Genomic DNA, 12,869 nt, shown 5'->3' on the forward strand with positions numbered 1-12,869 from the left:
AATTATTCATCACATGTATTTACCTTCAGAGAGATGTGTCAAAATCAATAATCATCAATAAGAGCAGGAAGTAGAACGCCAAATCAAGATGTCAACCAACTGACCAACTTATCAGTGAAGACATTTTAGTCTGTTGTGCTTTCACCATCAGATTATGGAAAATCTATATAATGGAAAAAAAGAGACAACAAAAAAACATCAGTCCATTCAATCTTTATTTCCAAAATTAAAAGCATGAAACTAGATTTGTACATAAAGCATTTCAGACACTGAAACAAAGATGAAGTTTTAGTTTTTTTTTTTCAAGTCTCAGTGGAAATAATAATCAGAGGAAAAACAGACAACAAAAGTACACAATCACCACTTTTCTGTTCTTCTCTGAAAATCTTACCGTCACAACTCTACACTACATCAACCTTATATCAACATTAAAGCACTTGTGGTAGAACAGTTAAAAAGACTTGCATTTTCATTTAGTTATAATTGAATAAAGTGCACTCTCATAGACATGTACAGTGGTGTCCAGACAAGAATGTTTTTTTACACACTGGTTCAATTCAAGTTTGCATATTTGCAAAAGCCACCTGCGACGAAAGGCAAGACGTGCGTGCGTCTGTGCACTTGGCGTTTCTCTCTTGCATCTCAGATGAGCGTGACGACGTCGAAGCGTGTGTGTGTGTGGGGGGGGGGGGGGGGTGGGTGAGCTACCGTGTGGTGTGGAGCAGCTCTGCAACTTCTCATCACCTGACCCACTTTCTATCCTCGTTCCACCACATTCACAGAATTAATAATCCTCTTCGAGATCGTCGTCCAGGTCAGAAAACTCGATAGACGGCCGGTTGTCGTGCACCTCCCCGTCACTTTCTCCATGAGGACCTGCAACCCAGACACCTCAAGTCAAAGTCTGCAGCCACAGAATCCATACAACAACGGTAACTCATAAGTGAGGGATACACAGTAAACTGCAATACACCGAAAATCCCCCTGGCAGCAAATGACTACTGCCTTTCAACAAATACAAAAACCACAGGAGAGGAGGACACATACTTTCAAGATTGTCCATGTGTTCGTGAAGGATTCTCACCAGGTTGAATAACTGGGTGAGAAAGGGAAGAGTTCGCTTTTCAAGAGGAGCAGTCAACGGTTATACAAGTTTAATATTGATCTGAAAGCTGTGGTTCAGTGTGTGTGAGAGGGTTCAGAGCCAACATGAGTAGAGACTGAGAGGAGCAGGAGGCTCTGTACACAGTAATGCAACCTGACAACAATACAATACAACACAACTCAAGTGGCTCTTTCAGCCAAGGTTGAAAAACAGTATCTGTCATAGTGCTGAATCATCACTGTGGGTAAATCTAGTAAATGTGTCTGTGTTTGTGGGTGGGTGTGTGTGTGTGGTTGTGTGTGTGGTTGTGTGTGCGCTCTCACCCCTGCTGCGTCAACAGCTCCCAGGACATCCGAGAACCTCTGTTCACAGAAATGCAGCAGCACCACCAGATAGAGACCACTGCTGATGAACTCGTCATATTCTGACTGCAGAGCAAGAAAACACACACACACACACACACACACACACACACACACACACACACACACACACACACACACACACACACACACACACACACACACACACACACACACACACACACACACACACACACACACACACACCTCAGCACACTGACTCGTTTCTTAAGGTTTATTAGAAAGTGTGACAGAAGAAACCCGCAAATAAAGTGCCTCAATTTCCATCCATCTATTTGTGCAACAGTAACCTGGTCCAATAGTTTTAATCTATCAAAATTACAAATCATAAAACACACTTTATTATGTCATAAAATCTGCCTCATTAGTTTTTTTTCTTTGAAGTATGTTTTCTACTCACTTGCACGTGGGTCCTGTACAACTCCTGAATGTTGAAGTTGTCTATGTTCAGGCGCAGCTTCTGCTTGCAGAGTTCACAGGTTGTGATGGCCTCCAGGTTTGTGCCTGAGACCAAACAAAGAAATGATCATTTACTGTGTTGATAGGACAGAGCGCTGGTCCGAGGTCTGTTACTCACCTGAGCCAATTTTGGAGCGGAGCCACCTCTTGATGCATTCCTGGTGGACGTACTGCAGACTGCCTGTGCAGCGGCAAGGCTGAATCAAAGGGTTGGAGGCCGATTCCTCGCACATCTGGCAGATTCGGCACAGGTCGCCCTCCTCCTCATCAGACTCCATAAGCAGCCTACAGCAGGTAAAAGAAATTAAGTTCTGCATCTGATAAAAGTGCATTTTTTCCTCCTGTTTCATATATAAAACTTTGAGAGTGCAGTTTTGAAAAAGGACATTAAGTAATAATTACCTCTCCTTGATCTTTTGCAGCTTCTCCTGATCCCTACCGGAGGTGGGTTTCTCCTTCGGCTCCTCCAGCTGGTTTTCAACACCTCTCAACTGACTCAGAGAAGCTGAAATGTTTTCATACAGAGCGACTCTGCGACGTGACGGAAACACAACTGGACCATCTTCGAGATCAGGTAACGTTTCATCCTCGAGTCGGCAGGGATGACCTGCTCCAAAGGCGTCTAAACCAACTGCTCCTTCCTCTTCACTCTCCTCGTCCTCGTCATCATCGTCGTCGTCGTCATCATCATCACCATCATCATCATCTTCCTGTGTCGCTTTATGTTCAACGTTGTCCCACCTCCTCAGTAAATGCTGTGGACGGCTGTAGCTTTCTTCTGCAGCCGGCTGGGCACTGTCATCCCTCACGTGTCGTCTGAGCCGGGAGAGCAGGGGGGGGCAGCGGCCACGGAAAGAGGAGGAAAGCCAGGAGGAGCCGCTGCCTCCACCGCTGCTGCTGGTGGTGGTGGTGGTGGTATTACTACTACTGCCAACACCAGGCTCTCTCCACAATGGCATTCTGGAGCCTGCCGGGCTGCTACGATAACCATCGCTGTTACTTTCCCGGATAGGTGCGAGGTCTGCTCTACGAGTCCTGAGGCCGCCCAAGGTCGTCTCTGAGCCTCCAGCGTCAGGGTCCACACTGGACATCCTGGTTCCCTCGTCACCATCCACGGACTCTCCTCCGGTTGATGGACTGTCGTCGTCAAGGGAGCGAACACTGGAAGATCCACTAGAAGACTCTTGGCTGGAGCGGCGGGAAAATAGACGGGACAGGAGGCGTCGTGTGGAGGAGCGGCTCTCTGGCTCAACACCTTCGGGGGCCGGCCTTGGAGGGAGCGTGGCCTCTGGTCTGACCAGAGGGGTGGGGTACCATCGGGTTCGAGAGGAGTAAGACGAGGAGATATCTGAGGAGGAATCAGGAGTTCTTGTTTGTTCCTGAGATGAGCGGAGGGTGGATGAGCCGAGGGTGGATGAGCCGCTCGAGAAACGGCCCGTGGTTCTGCTGTTCAGGTCACGCACCGGAGGGGATGAACGGTGGGAGGTGGGGGGTGGGAGGTGGTAATTTAGGGAGCTTGGTCTGGCAGCAGAAGAGGAAGAAGAGGAGGAGGAGTAGGCAGTCTCTTTAGGCCGGGCTCCCTGTGCATATGTGGAGGCCACCCTGTCTGTCTGATCTGAAAAGAATGAAGAGAAGAGACTGTGACGATGTACTTCATCAGGCCGTGAACTCTGCGTGTGTTTACATCAAGTGATAAACGCTACGTACACAGTGAGGACCCCACTCCAGGAGTCCGCATTCTTCTTTCCCCTAAACTCGAGAGACTGGGCTCATACTTTGCCTCCTGCTCTCTCCTGGTCAACAACGGCTTCGAGGAGGAAGACGACGACAGCGAGAGCAAACGACATGAGCTCCACGATGAATCTAACGGGTCGTTGTGTTTTTCACCTAAACCTGTGAAAGAAACAAGCGCAAAACAAACTGTTAAGAGGTTTGATGATTAGATGGGAATGATCAGAACCTCACTTTACTTGAATTTAGTTTTTTCACTGATAAGTGAGGGTAGATGTTTAAAAAGCAGTTTTTTTATGCATCATTTACCTCTGCCACTGCTAAGCCCACTGCTGGAATAGGTGGATCCAGTAACTGAGGTGCTGGACGTTCTCGAGTACAGTCCTCGGTTGCTGTACGAGAGTTTGGCTCTTTTAGAATCACCATCGTCACTGGCATTCAACAGGCCTGAGCGGATCCCAGAATCACTCTAGAAAATTGAAGGCAGACATAAAAATAAATAAATTATAATATTAATATTTCAATGACTGATCAGCAAAATTCCTCCATCCTCTTATCATATAAATATCAAATCAATGTTTTGGTAAATCTATTTGACCAGGCTATGTTTTTCCTGCTTCCGTACCAGTTTACTCCTGCTGCTCAGAGAGGACTCAGTCCACGGGCGCTCATAAGCCCTGCTGGAGGACGTCAGAGACGTGGGTAACTTCCAGCTGGTGGAGCGACTGTCGGAGCCGCTGTAGTCTCTGGTGGAGCTCAGGAGACGAGCATTCTTCAGAAGGAGAGGAGGTAAAACACACGGCTGTAGTAAGTGCTTATGTCTGAACAAATACGTGATACAATAATTCAAAACACTGAAACACAGCTCATCTTTTCTTTTCATGTATTTTTGTAGTAGGATAATCACTAGTGGCGATTAACTGATAGAATAAATGATAAGCATACCAAGCGATACATATCTGTTAAGTGTGAATTTATATATAAACAACAGGTTTTAAATGTTGGTGTGGTTTAGTGAGAAACACTGAACGTAAACATAACTATAAATATTTTACAGAGTCACTTTTAAGGCCAGTAACTCTAGAACTGACGAACATTACACACATTTTTCTGTGACTCATGTTGGACAAACTTACACAGGTTTGAAGTATTTTAGGATAACAATATTGATCCTAAAATCAACCTTTATTTATACAGCACTTTTCAGAGCATAATATGTCACTCAATGTGCTTTATATAAAACTGAACAACAGAAGCTTAAATGATCAAATCCTACTTGTACACACAATAATATTTGAAACCATTGAAGGGGAGGGCGTTGGACTGGTCTTTGCACCTAGCTCGGACAGTTCTGGAATGAGCAGGAAGAGCCAGACAGAACTCAGGCCAACAGTAACACTATCTTTTGAGACGGGCCTTTACGAGCAGCAGGACTGAAATACACAGAACATGTGCCAAGGAATCTAGGCTGCCCTAAAAAAAGACCTTCAAAGTGCTGCTGCTGCTGCTGCACCACTGATACATGCAGTTAGCTACTGTACCAGGGTCCTGAGGGACGCTGTCAAAAAAAAAAAAAAAAGTACTTGAATGTCCTCTGTGGAATACAGTAGCCAAGCAGATGAAGCTCCAAGTCGAACAGAAACACAGATACAGTGGGATGGCATAGGTTTGTATCACAAAAGTGCAAGTGTTACTGACAAAATCCTGACACAAATCCTGCTGATAATCTCACTATACATGGCCTTTGCATATTTAGGCTCATTTATATGAAGCTGGTGTTCATCTACACTGACAAACACAGTAAACCACGGGAGGGGTGTAGTCAATTTGATTATACAGTGACTGAATTCATACAAAAGGGAGCGTGTATGGTTCGTGGCCTTTAGTCACTCCCTGTAGGTTGTGCCATCATCCTACCTGTTGGTCCAGATCTGCTTTATAAGATGATGAAGCCCTCGGGAAGCGGTCACTGTTCAGCGTCGATTCCCGACTGTACAGTCTACTGGAGCCCAGGGACGAGGAGGAGACCGCTGGACTGGACGCGTAGGACGACCTGGAGCTGGACAGGCAAAACGGAAGCCGGTGCGACCTGGAGTCCATGGTGGATTGTTTTGAACCTTGCGAGAAGAAATCCCAAAATAACATTACACAATGCAGCCTGCTGTAACTGCATGGTCGAGGCGTGGAAACAGGAAGCTTACTTGATTATAAATGCAGCAGTTATTCCACACCCAGTAACAAGAACGAGCAAGTCCTTAAGCAAAGTAACTCTCAATCTGTCAAGGAACAAGCTAAATGCCCTGCCGTGCTCGCACGTCTGATTTCGTGACAGTGCGTCTGTAAACACTAAGACCGGCCACCATGTTGCTTCCTGGACTTGGTATCAAAGTTGCAATGCCTATCTTTGGGACTATGAACTCCGTCACATGAACATGACACGACCAAGGAGCAAACTGCAGCAATGCACTCTGGGTCTTTGCAAGCTAGATGCTCTTCAACAGTTACAAGATACTAGGATCATTAATTATTAAGTGGCAATACTAAATCTTACACACAGTCTCACTTTAAAAAAAATCCAAGTTACTTTTTGTTCGAGTTGATGTACCCGCTGAAAGACAAATGTAGCCTGGGACCTGGGAGGGAGAGCAAAGAGTTTCTGACATATGGTTGTAAAGTTAGTGAAACTGTGATATGGATCCATGGACATTAGCTACAGCACCTGCGGTCAAAGATAGCTCAGCAAGCCGGCAGCCTGTCCGACTGAGATGAACAGCAGTAAATAAGGCCTGATAACAAAAGACATTTTGAAACCACAACACAGCACTTAAACCTTTTTAATCACCCACTAGAGCTAACACCTTGTGTGAGAAAACACAAATGTTTTACTATTAAAACAATTTCAAGAAACAAAAGTCTTTTAAAAAGGACAACATTTAATCTAACAAATAAACTAAAGATGTTTCATATTGTGGTTAAAGAGGTGTGTTGTCAGGGTTAACTACTACTAGCTGACACAAAATGTCTGGATTGCTGATGTTAAGTTCTTTGCAGATATGTCACCTGAGATATATTCTCAGTTACCAGTTTATGAAAAGCTACTTTTGCCAAAAATGTATGTAGTCAATGGACACTATATACACCCTGCTACTATTGAATTATTTTGCCTGAAATACTTAATGCATCTCTAATGTTTTTCCAATGCATTGCCTGTTTCTATCAATATATCAAAAGAAGGGCAATACAATCAACCACAGCCACCAACAGACTCCATAATGACCATGACCCCAAATCAACTGTGTGCACAGAACCTGCATGGAGCTGTTGCAGTAGTTTTAGCTCAGTTTACCTGGAAACACTGGCAACTGACCACTTGACCTGTAAATAACCACAACGCTGACATCAGCTTTTACTTTGCATTTTCCAACATGGCTCTTCGGGGTTAACATCAAGCGAGCTTAACTTATAACATAGAGTGGCTGATCACTTTCTGCACTACGTAAAAGGAGTGAACGCATGATTAAACATTGTAGTTTAAATCTTATCACTGTTTGAAACCCACCCATGTAATAGTCATTTATTTTATCAAAGCAAAAAAGGATAAATTCCCTTCTTCTCCTCCACCCAGACAACAAAACTCCAGATGTGTGTTTATCATTGATCAAACCTGGATATTGTTAAAACCCAAAAGTTAAGCAACAGTTTCAGATTTGTGAAACCTTAGCTCGTGTGTTTTGAAGTCTTTACTTCCTCCTGGTTTAACTTCTCCAGATGGTGACTTCTGGTGTTTTCTACTGGGGTCCTGATTTGATCTTTATGGGGAAGTTAACAGAGAAACTGGCCTTTTGAAGTGTTTAACGTGAATCTCTGCCACATTTTCACCAACAGTCAGTAGTTTATTTCAGCTCAGAATAGTTACATTTAAGTTGAGGAAGTAAACCCCTGCGTCTTTAACTAACCTGAGCTAATCATTAAACTAACCATTATTACCTATAAAAGCAGGGAAGGGCCTTAATTAAATTAAATCATCAGCAGATGTAGATTCATGTGGAAGTTGTGGCCGAACTTCACATTTACTTCATCTGTCTTTCAGCCACCAGAATAAAAACAAGGCCAAACGTGAGTTGTCGTATTTAACCCCGTAGTTAGCAAGTGAATTTAAATTATTAATTAAATTAAACCTTAATAGTAAACATGGACAGTGACCTAGCATTTTTTCCCCGTTAACATTTTCCTTCTCTAAACGTGTTTTTGTCTGAATATATCGCTCTCCGTTGAACGTTTCATGACAAGTCACAGCCGCAAAACATCATTAACTGATGACGTTAGCTAACAGGGAGGAAAACGCGTCGTTTAGCGTATTTAGCCTCAGTCAAGCTATCTCTATTAAACTGTTTACCCTTTAAACCGCCAGCCTTAACGGGTCACATGTGCTACGGGACCCAGCTCAGCTGTCGTTTGTCCCGACGACGGGGCAGGAGCTGTCAACTCGGTTAGCCGTAAGCTAGCTGAGCCAGCTCGCTAGTTAGTTAGCCAACCTGTTAGCTTAGCATCCGTGCGCTGACAATAGGGACTTCCTGCGCGCATCGGCGGCGCTGCAGCGTTTTTCATTTTGATACAGTTTCGGTGACGTGTGACAAATGAACACAGGTGAAACGCTCACGACACATTAATGCGCTGTCGGCTCTTGGCCTCACCTTGGATGTGTCGCGTTCTTCGCTGTAGCAGCAGCAACAGCAACAGACGGTGGAGGAGGAGGAGCAGGAGGAGCAGGAGGAGGAGAAGGAGGAGGAGCAGAGATGGCGTCTGTGTTGACGCTGTCGACACCAGGGGTCGACGCGGAAGATCAGCTGGGTTGTCACGACCCGGTGGGCGTGGCTTCACGAGAGGACCGCTTCCAGGTGCTTCTTTATCCCCGTGCACGTGCTCCGTCCACGTTTTGTTTGTGGCCCACGGATCCGTGTGTAGCGCGGCAGCCAATCAGCTGCGAGACACAGGGCTGATAAACACACTCACGTTTAGCAGGTGAGGACCGTGGACTGTAGATATAACACTGTGTGTTTAACACTGTGTGTATAAACCATAAACAGACACATCTCTCAAAATCAATTCCTGGAGCGGACACCAAAGAGGACCACCGATATATAGGGTTAAACAAAATAATGCTTGTTTTAGGTGAGTTCTTCTTAAATACAGTATTATAGAAGTATTACTAATTTATCATGTATAAAAGATCACGTATTATTGTATCAAAACCTTCATTTATAATGTAACCAAGCATTCTGTAACATATATATACACGTCGGACATTTTTAAAGGTTCAGCGTGTAGAATTCAGTGACATCTAGTGGTGAAGTTGCATGTTGCAGCCGAACACCCCTCACCTCACCCTCCCCCTTCCAAACATGAAAGAGAACCTGTGGTCGCCTTCAGTTGTCATTAAAACTCTAGTTTAGTTTGTCCAGACTGGGCTACTGTAAAAAACATGGCGACCTCCGCAGAGAGGACCCGCTCCCGATGTAAATATAAAGTATTTAAATATAAAGCGCCAATTCTAGGCTAAAGAAAACACCCATTTATACAATTTAGATGATCACACACTAGTGAAAACATCACTAGGATTATTTTATATTTAATTTCTGCCAATAGATCCCTTTCACCTAAATCGCACACACTGAACCTTTAACAGAGTTATTAGCATTAACATTTTAATGGTGGAGAGACCTCCTGCCTCACGTATGCATTAGGAGACACAGCTGCAGGGGCCGAAGTGTCCCCGGGTTAGATTAGAGATTCAACTGTGACGCGAAACAAACAATATGAAGTCTGATTAAATGTAAATGTGTTTTATTCTACTGAGTGGTGGAATTAAAGCAACGTGTCTGACACACCCTGCGTTTACTTAACTGTTGTAAAGCTGCGACTTTCAGGAAGTCAGTCAACACTGAGATCGCGTCGCCCCTGCACGTAGGGTAATGGTTAAACATGCAACTGGTGTGAATAAATAAATAAACTTTATTTATATAGCACTATTTAAAAACAGAGATGGAGAGAAGCAAGGATCGGGATATGTGTGAGTACTACACACGGTAGAAGACTGAATGATTCATGGTCATCATTATCAACAGGGAAGGCACAATTCTCAATGGCAGACTGGAGAAAGATAATGTGACGATTTGTTAGAATACTTCAAGAAGTTGTCCACTGGAATCTAATCAGTTAATCTTTGAATCCAAGCAACAACTGATCAAACGTAGGAAGAAATTCCCTCAAGGTGGTCTTGAGATATCACATTCCCGAGGACAAAAAACATGGAGAAACATGAGGAGACTGCAGGCTCCCTCCACTCAAAGTAAAGCAAAGTGCTGTGTGTGTGTGTGTGTGTGTGTGTGTGTGTGTGTGTGTGTGTGTGTGTGTGTGTGTGTGTGTGTGTGTGTGTGTGTGTGTGTGTGTGTGTGTGTGTGTGTGTGTGTGTGTGTGTGCATGTGTGCTCTCAATGTGTCTGTGGCTGTTTGAGACCCTTTTAATTATTGGTTTTTATTATTATTACTTTTTTATTAATCACGACAGCAACTATTTTTTATACTCATTATAGTGTATTTTATTGAATGGGTATTGTATGGGTGCAAACACCCTGAGGTGTTGTAATTCCTGATCATTATTATAGTGGATCTGTGATAACTTTTATTGTAAGTATAAAAAGAGACAAATTAGTTGATACAGGGGTTGTTTTGAATCATTGCAAATGATCAATGACCTCCACAGAGATCGTTTAGAGGCAGAACACTGACTGCTGTTTATTTTAAGATTATTATATCATAAGGAGTTTAAGACCTTATTTAAGTCTTTCTTTTTATTGACCATTTGGTTTCACTCTGAGTTTTGTTGCTGTCCTTCTGTTTCATAGACTGTAAATAAAGATGGCCGACTTCCTCCAGACATCCACAAATGAAGCCAAAATATCCCAAATACGAATTCTGCCATCTTGTGCATTTGCAGCCAGAGTCATCAGCGACTGGGGGATGGACCCAATGGAGCCGAGGTCACGCTGATACACATGCTCGACCAATCGTGAGACAGTCTCAGCTGTCAATCATCACGTTTCAGCTGGTTATTATTATATCAAATTACTAATTAAAACCAAACTTATCAGAAACATGAACACTTGTTAACACAATGTTGTATATCCGAAAATGTTGCTATTGACAGGTGAAAAAAAAAGATCGTGGATCTGCTCCTTAATCCATATCTACATGTTTTAGTAGTTTTTGTGTAATTCTGCTAACAAATAAACAATTTAGAAATTCTGCAGTTATGAATGAGCACTTTTATTGTAGATATTTATGCACATGTTGCATAATACTTTGCTTACTTAGGTAAAGTCATAATCACAATGCTTTTAGTTATATTTTTTACAGTGTGGTACAGCAATGAGATCTTTCTGTCATTGTTTGACATCTTATCATGATTTTGTCTGATTACCTTGATAAACCTGACACCAGAGACCGACCTCATGTGATGAGCAGTTTAGACGTGAGGGAAAATAGTAAAATGTGCCACATGTGTAATATATGACAATATAATTTTAGTAGATACAATGACAACAGAGAGGGGGCAGTAAATTATACAGTTTATGTGATGATGAATAGATTTGTCATCATCATATAAGAAGACAGAAAATATGTTTTTGAAGTACCTCGTTTTTTTTCTGCCATGAAACTGACATTGTAATTGAATAAATCCATTAAAACCTCTGAATTGTAGCAGTTTCAAATTAAATGTATTTTTGCTTAAATGTTGATCTTTTTTTTTCCAAGCATCAAGTATCTGTCTCATATGTATCTCATACAGTCATTGGATTCTGACTAAACTGGGTCATTTGATGCGTCTTATGTGCATCATGGCATCCTGACATTTTCAAAAGACCGCCCCAAGGAAGACATTGTAAATACAAGTCAAAATTAATAAGTGAAAACTTTGCTTACAGCTACTTAAATGCTTCCCGGCAGTGCTGAACAAATGCCAAATACATAACAAGATTCACGAACACAGGAAAAAAAACCTCCTTCTAGGATTTGGAGCAGAGTGATCCACATCCAGAGAAAACAATGAACTGTCTTTACAGAGTATTCCTTCAAAATAAAGTATTTTTTAATGAAACCTGTTTTATAATAGTCTGTGGTTTATCTGTGGATTATGTAGAGCATTTGTTTGTGTTTATTTTTTACCAACACACATTAAATATCATGATATATCATTTATTAATTATTCAGAGATGGATATCTCAAATCCTGCACAAGTGAAACCGATAAAGATCTGCAATCTTAGGGGATATGATGACGTGTATAAAAATGCTGTGTTTTTAATTCTGGTCAAACCTGCTCTGTAACGGTTTGGACAGTGAGAACAATACAACATCAGTAATCTCACATGTTACAGTCTGAAAATTAATAGTCATCGTAAATAGGGGAGTATGTGTGTTTGGTGAGAGCCACAGGTGAGAGATAAAAGCTTTTGGAGTATTTAACCAAATCTGATTCTTTAAATGGCACACAAACCCACACAGTGTGTAGACACACACAGTATTGTCCAGGGGTGACGTCATTATAAAAGACAGAGGAGGCTAATAGCCACTGAGAGGCACTGTAGTTCACGCTTTTCCTCCCCACAGCCTTTTGAAGAGGCAGTGGAGCTTCACTATTATTTGCATGCCAGAACTTGGTGTTTGTTTAGTCGGGGAGGCAATTAAAGCCAATTCCAACAGGTTTAATTAGATTGATTTGAATAATTGTTTTGAAAGGCACTGTAGATCCCATCATCACGGTAAATCCAGGATTAGGGGCACTCATTTGATTTGCATACTCTAACATCTAATTCAGCAGACCTCAGGAAGCATTGATCAGAGATAAGTATGAGCACTTTTTGTTGTCCTGTTGCAGATATAGGCTTTATTGCGTTTTTCCTTTTTTTCCTACGGAGTAAAATCAATGTATCATTTAAAACTGCTGCAACACGCGGAATTCATGTTAAGTGTGTGAGGGTCCAGGAAGGTCAGTTTGGAGCGAAGGGGGGGAGCGCTGTTATACAGCAGATGCATAATAACGTGAAGGTCAACAAGATACTCATCATGCTCGGTGAAATGCAGCACTTAAAAGGGCCAGCGATCCATTATTAGTTGCACGTATGCGGCGGCG

General features: G+C 42.7%; 1 protein-coding gene across 4 annotated transcripts; it reads right to left on the reverse strand.

The window, feature by feature from the left end:
- Nucleotides 1-198: 198 nt before the first annotated feature.
- On the reverse strand, nt 199-8,572 carry march7 (membrane-associated ring finger (C3HC4) 7). 4 transcript variants are annotated; one of them, XM_034579538.1, is made up of 12 exons: nt 8,373-8,569; nt 5,596-5,795; nt 4,304-4,450; nt 3,988-4,147; nt 3,655-3,840; nt 2,350-3,562; nt 2,066-2,232; nt 1,889-1,992; nt 1,429-1,533; nt 1,048-1,096; nt 756-876; nt 199-702 (listed from the first exon to the last, which is right to left on the reverse strand). In XM_034579538.1, the coding sequence occupies exons 2-11, from the start codon at nt 5,776-5,778 to the stop codon at nt 785-787; spliced, it is 2,406 nt and encodes an 801-aa protein (XP_034435429.1). In that variant the 5' UTR covers nt 5,779-5,795; nt 8,373-8,569; the 3' UTR covers nt 199-702; nt 756-784. The 4 variants fall into 4 exon arrangements, with proteins under 4 accessions (XP_034435429.1, XP_034435437.1, XP_034435419.1 ...); XM_034579546.1 differs by lacking the exon at nt 1,048-1,096 and having other exon boundaries at nt 8,373-8,572; XM_034579528.1 differs by lacking the exon at nt 8,373-8,569 and adding an exon at nt 8,087-8,340 and having other exon boundaries at nt 199-876.
- Between the last annotated feature and the right edge of the window lie 4,297 nt (nt 8,573-12,869).

Source organism: Hippoglossus hippoglossus, chromosome 3, assembly GCF_009819705.1.
Source record: "Hippoglossus hippoglossus isolate fHipHip1 chromosome 3, fHipHip1.pri, whole genome shotgun sequence".
Lineage (NCBI taxonomy): Eukaryota > Metazoa > Chordata > Actinopteri > Pleuronectiformes > Pleuronectidae > Hippoglossus > Hippoglossus hippoglossus.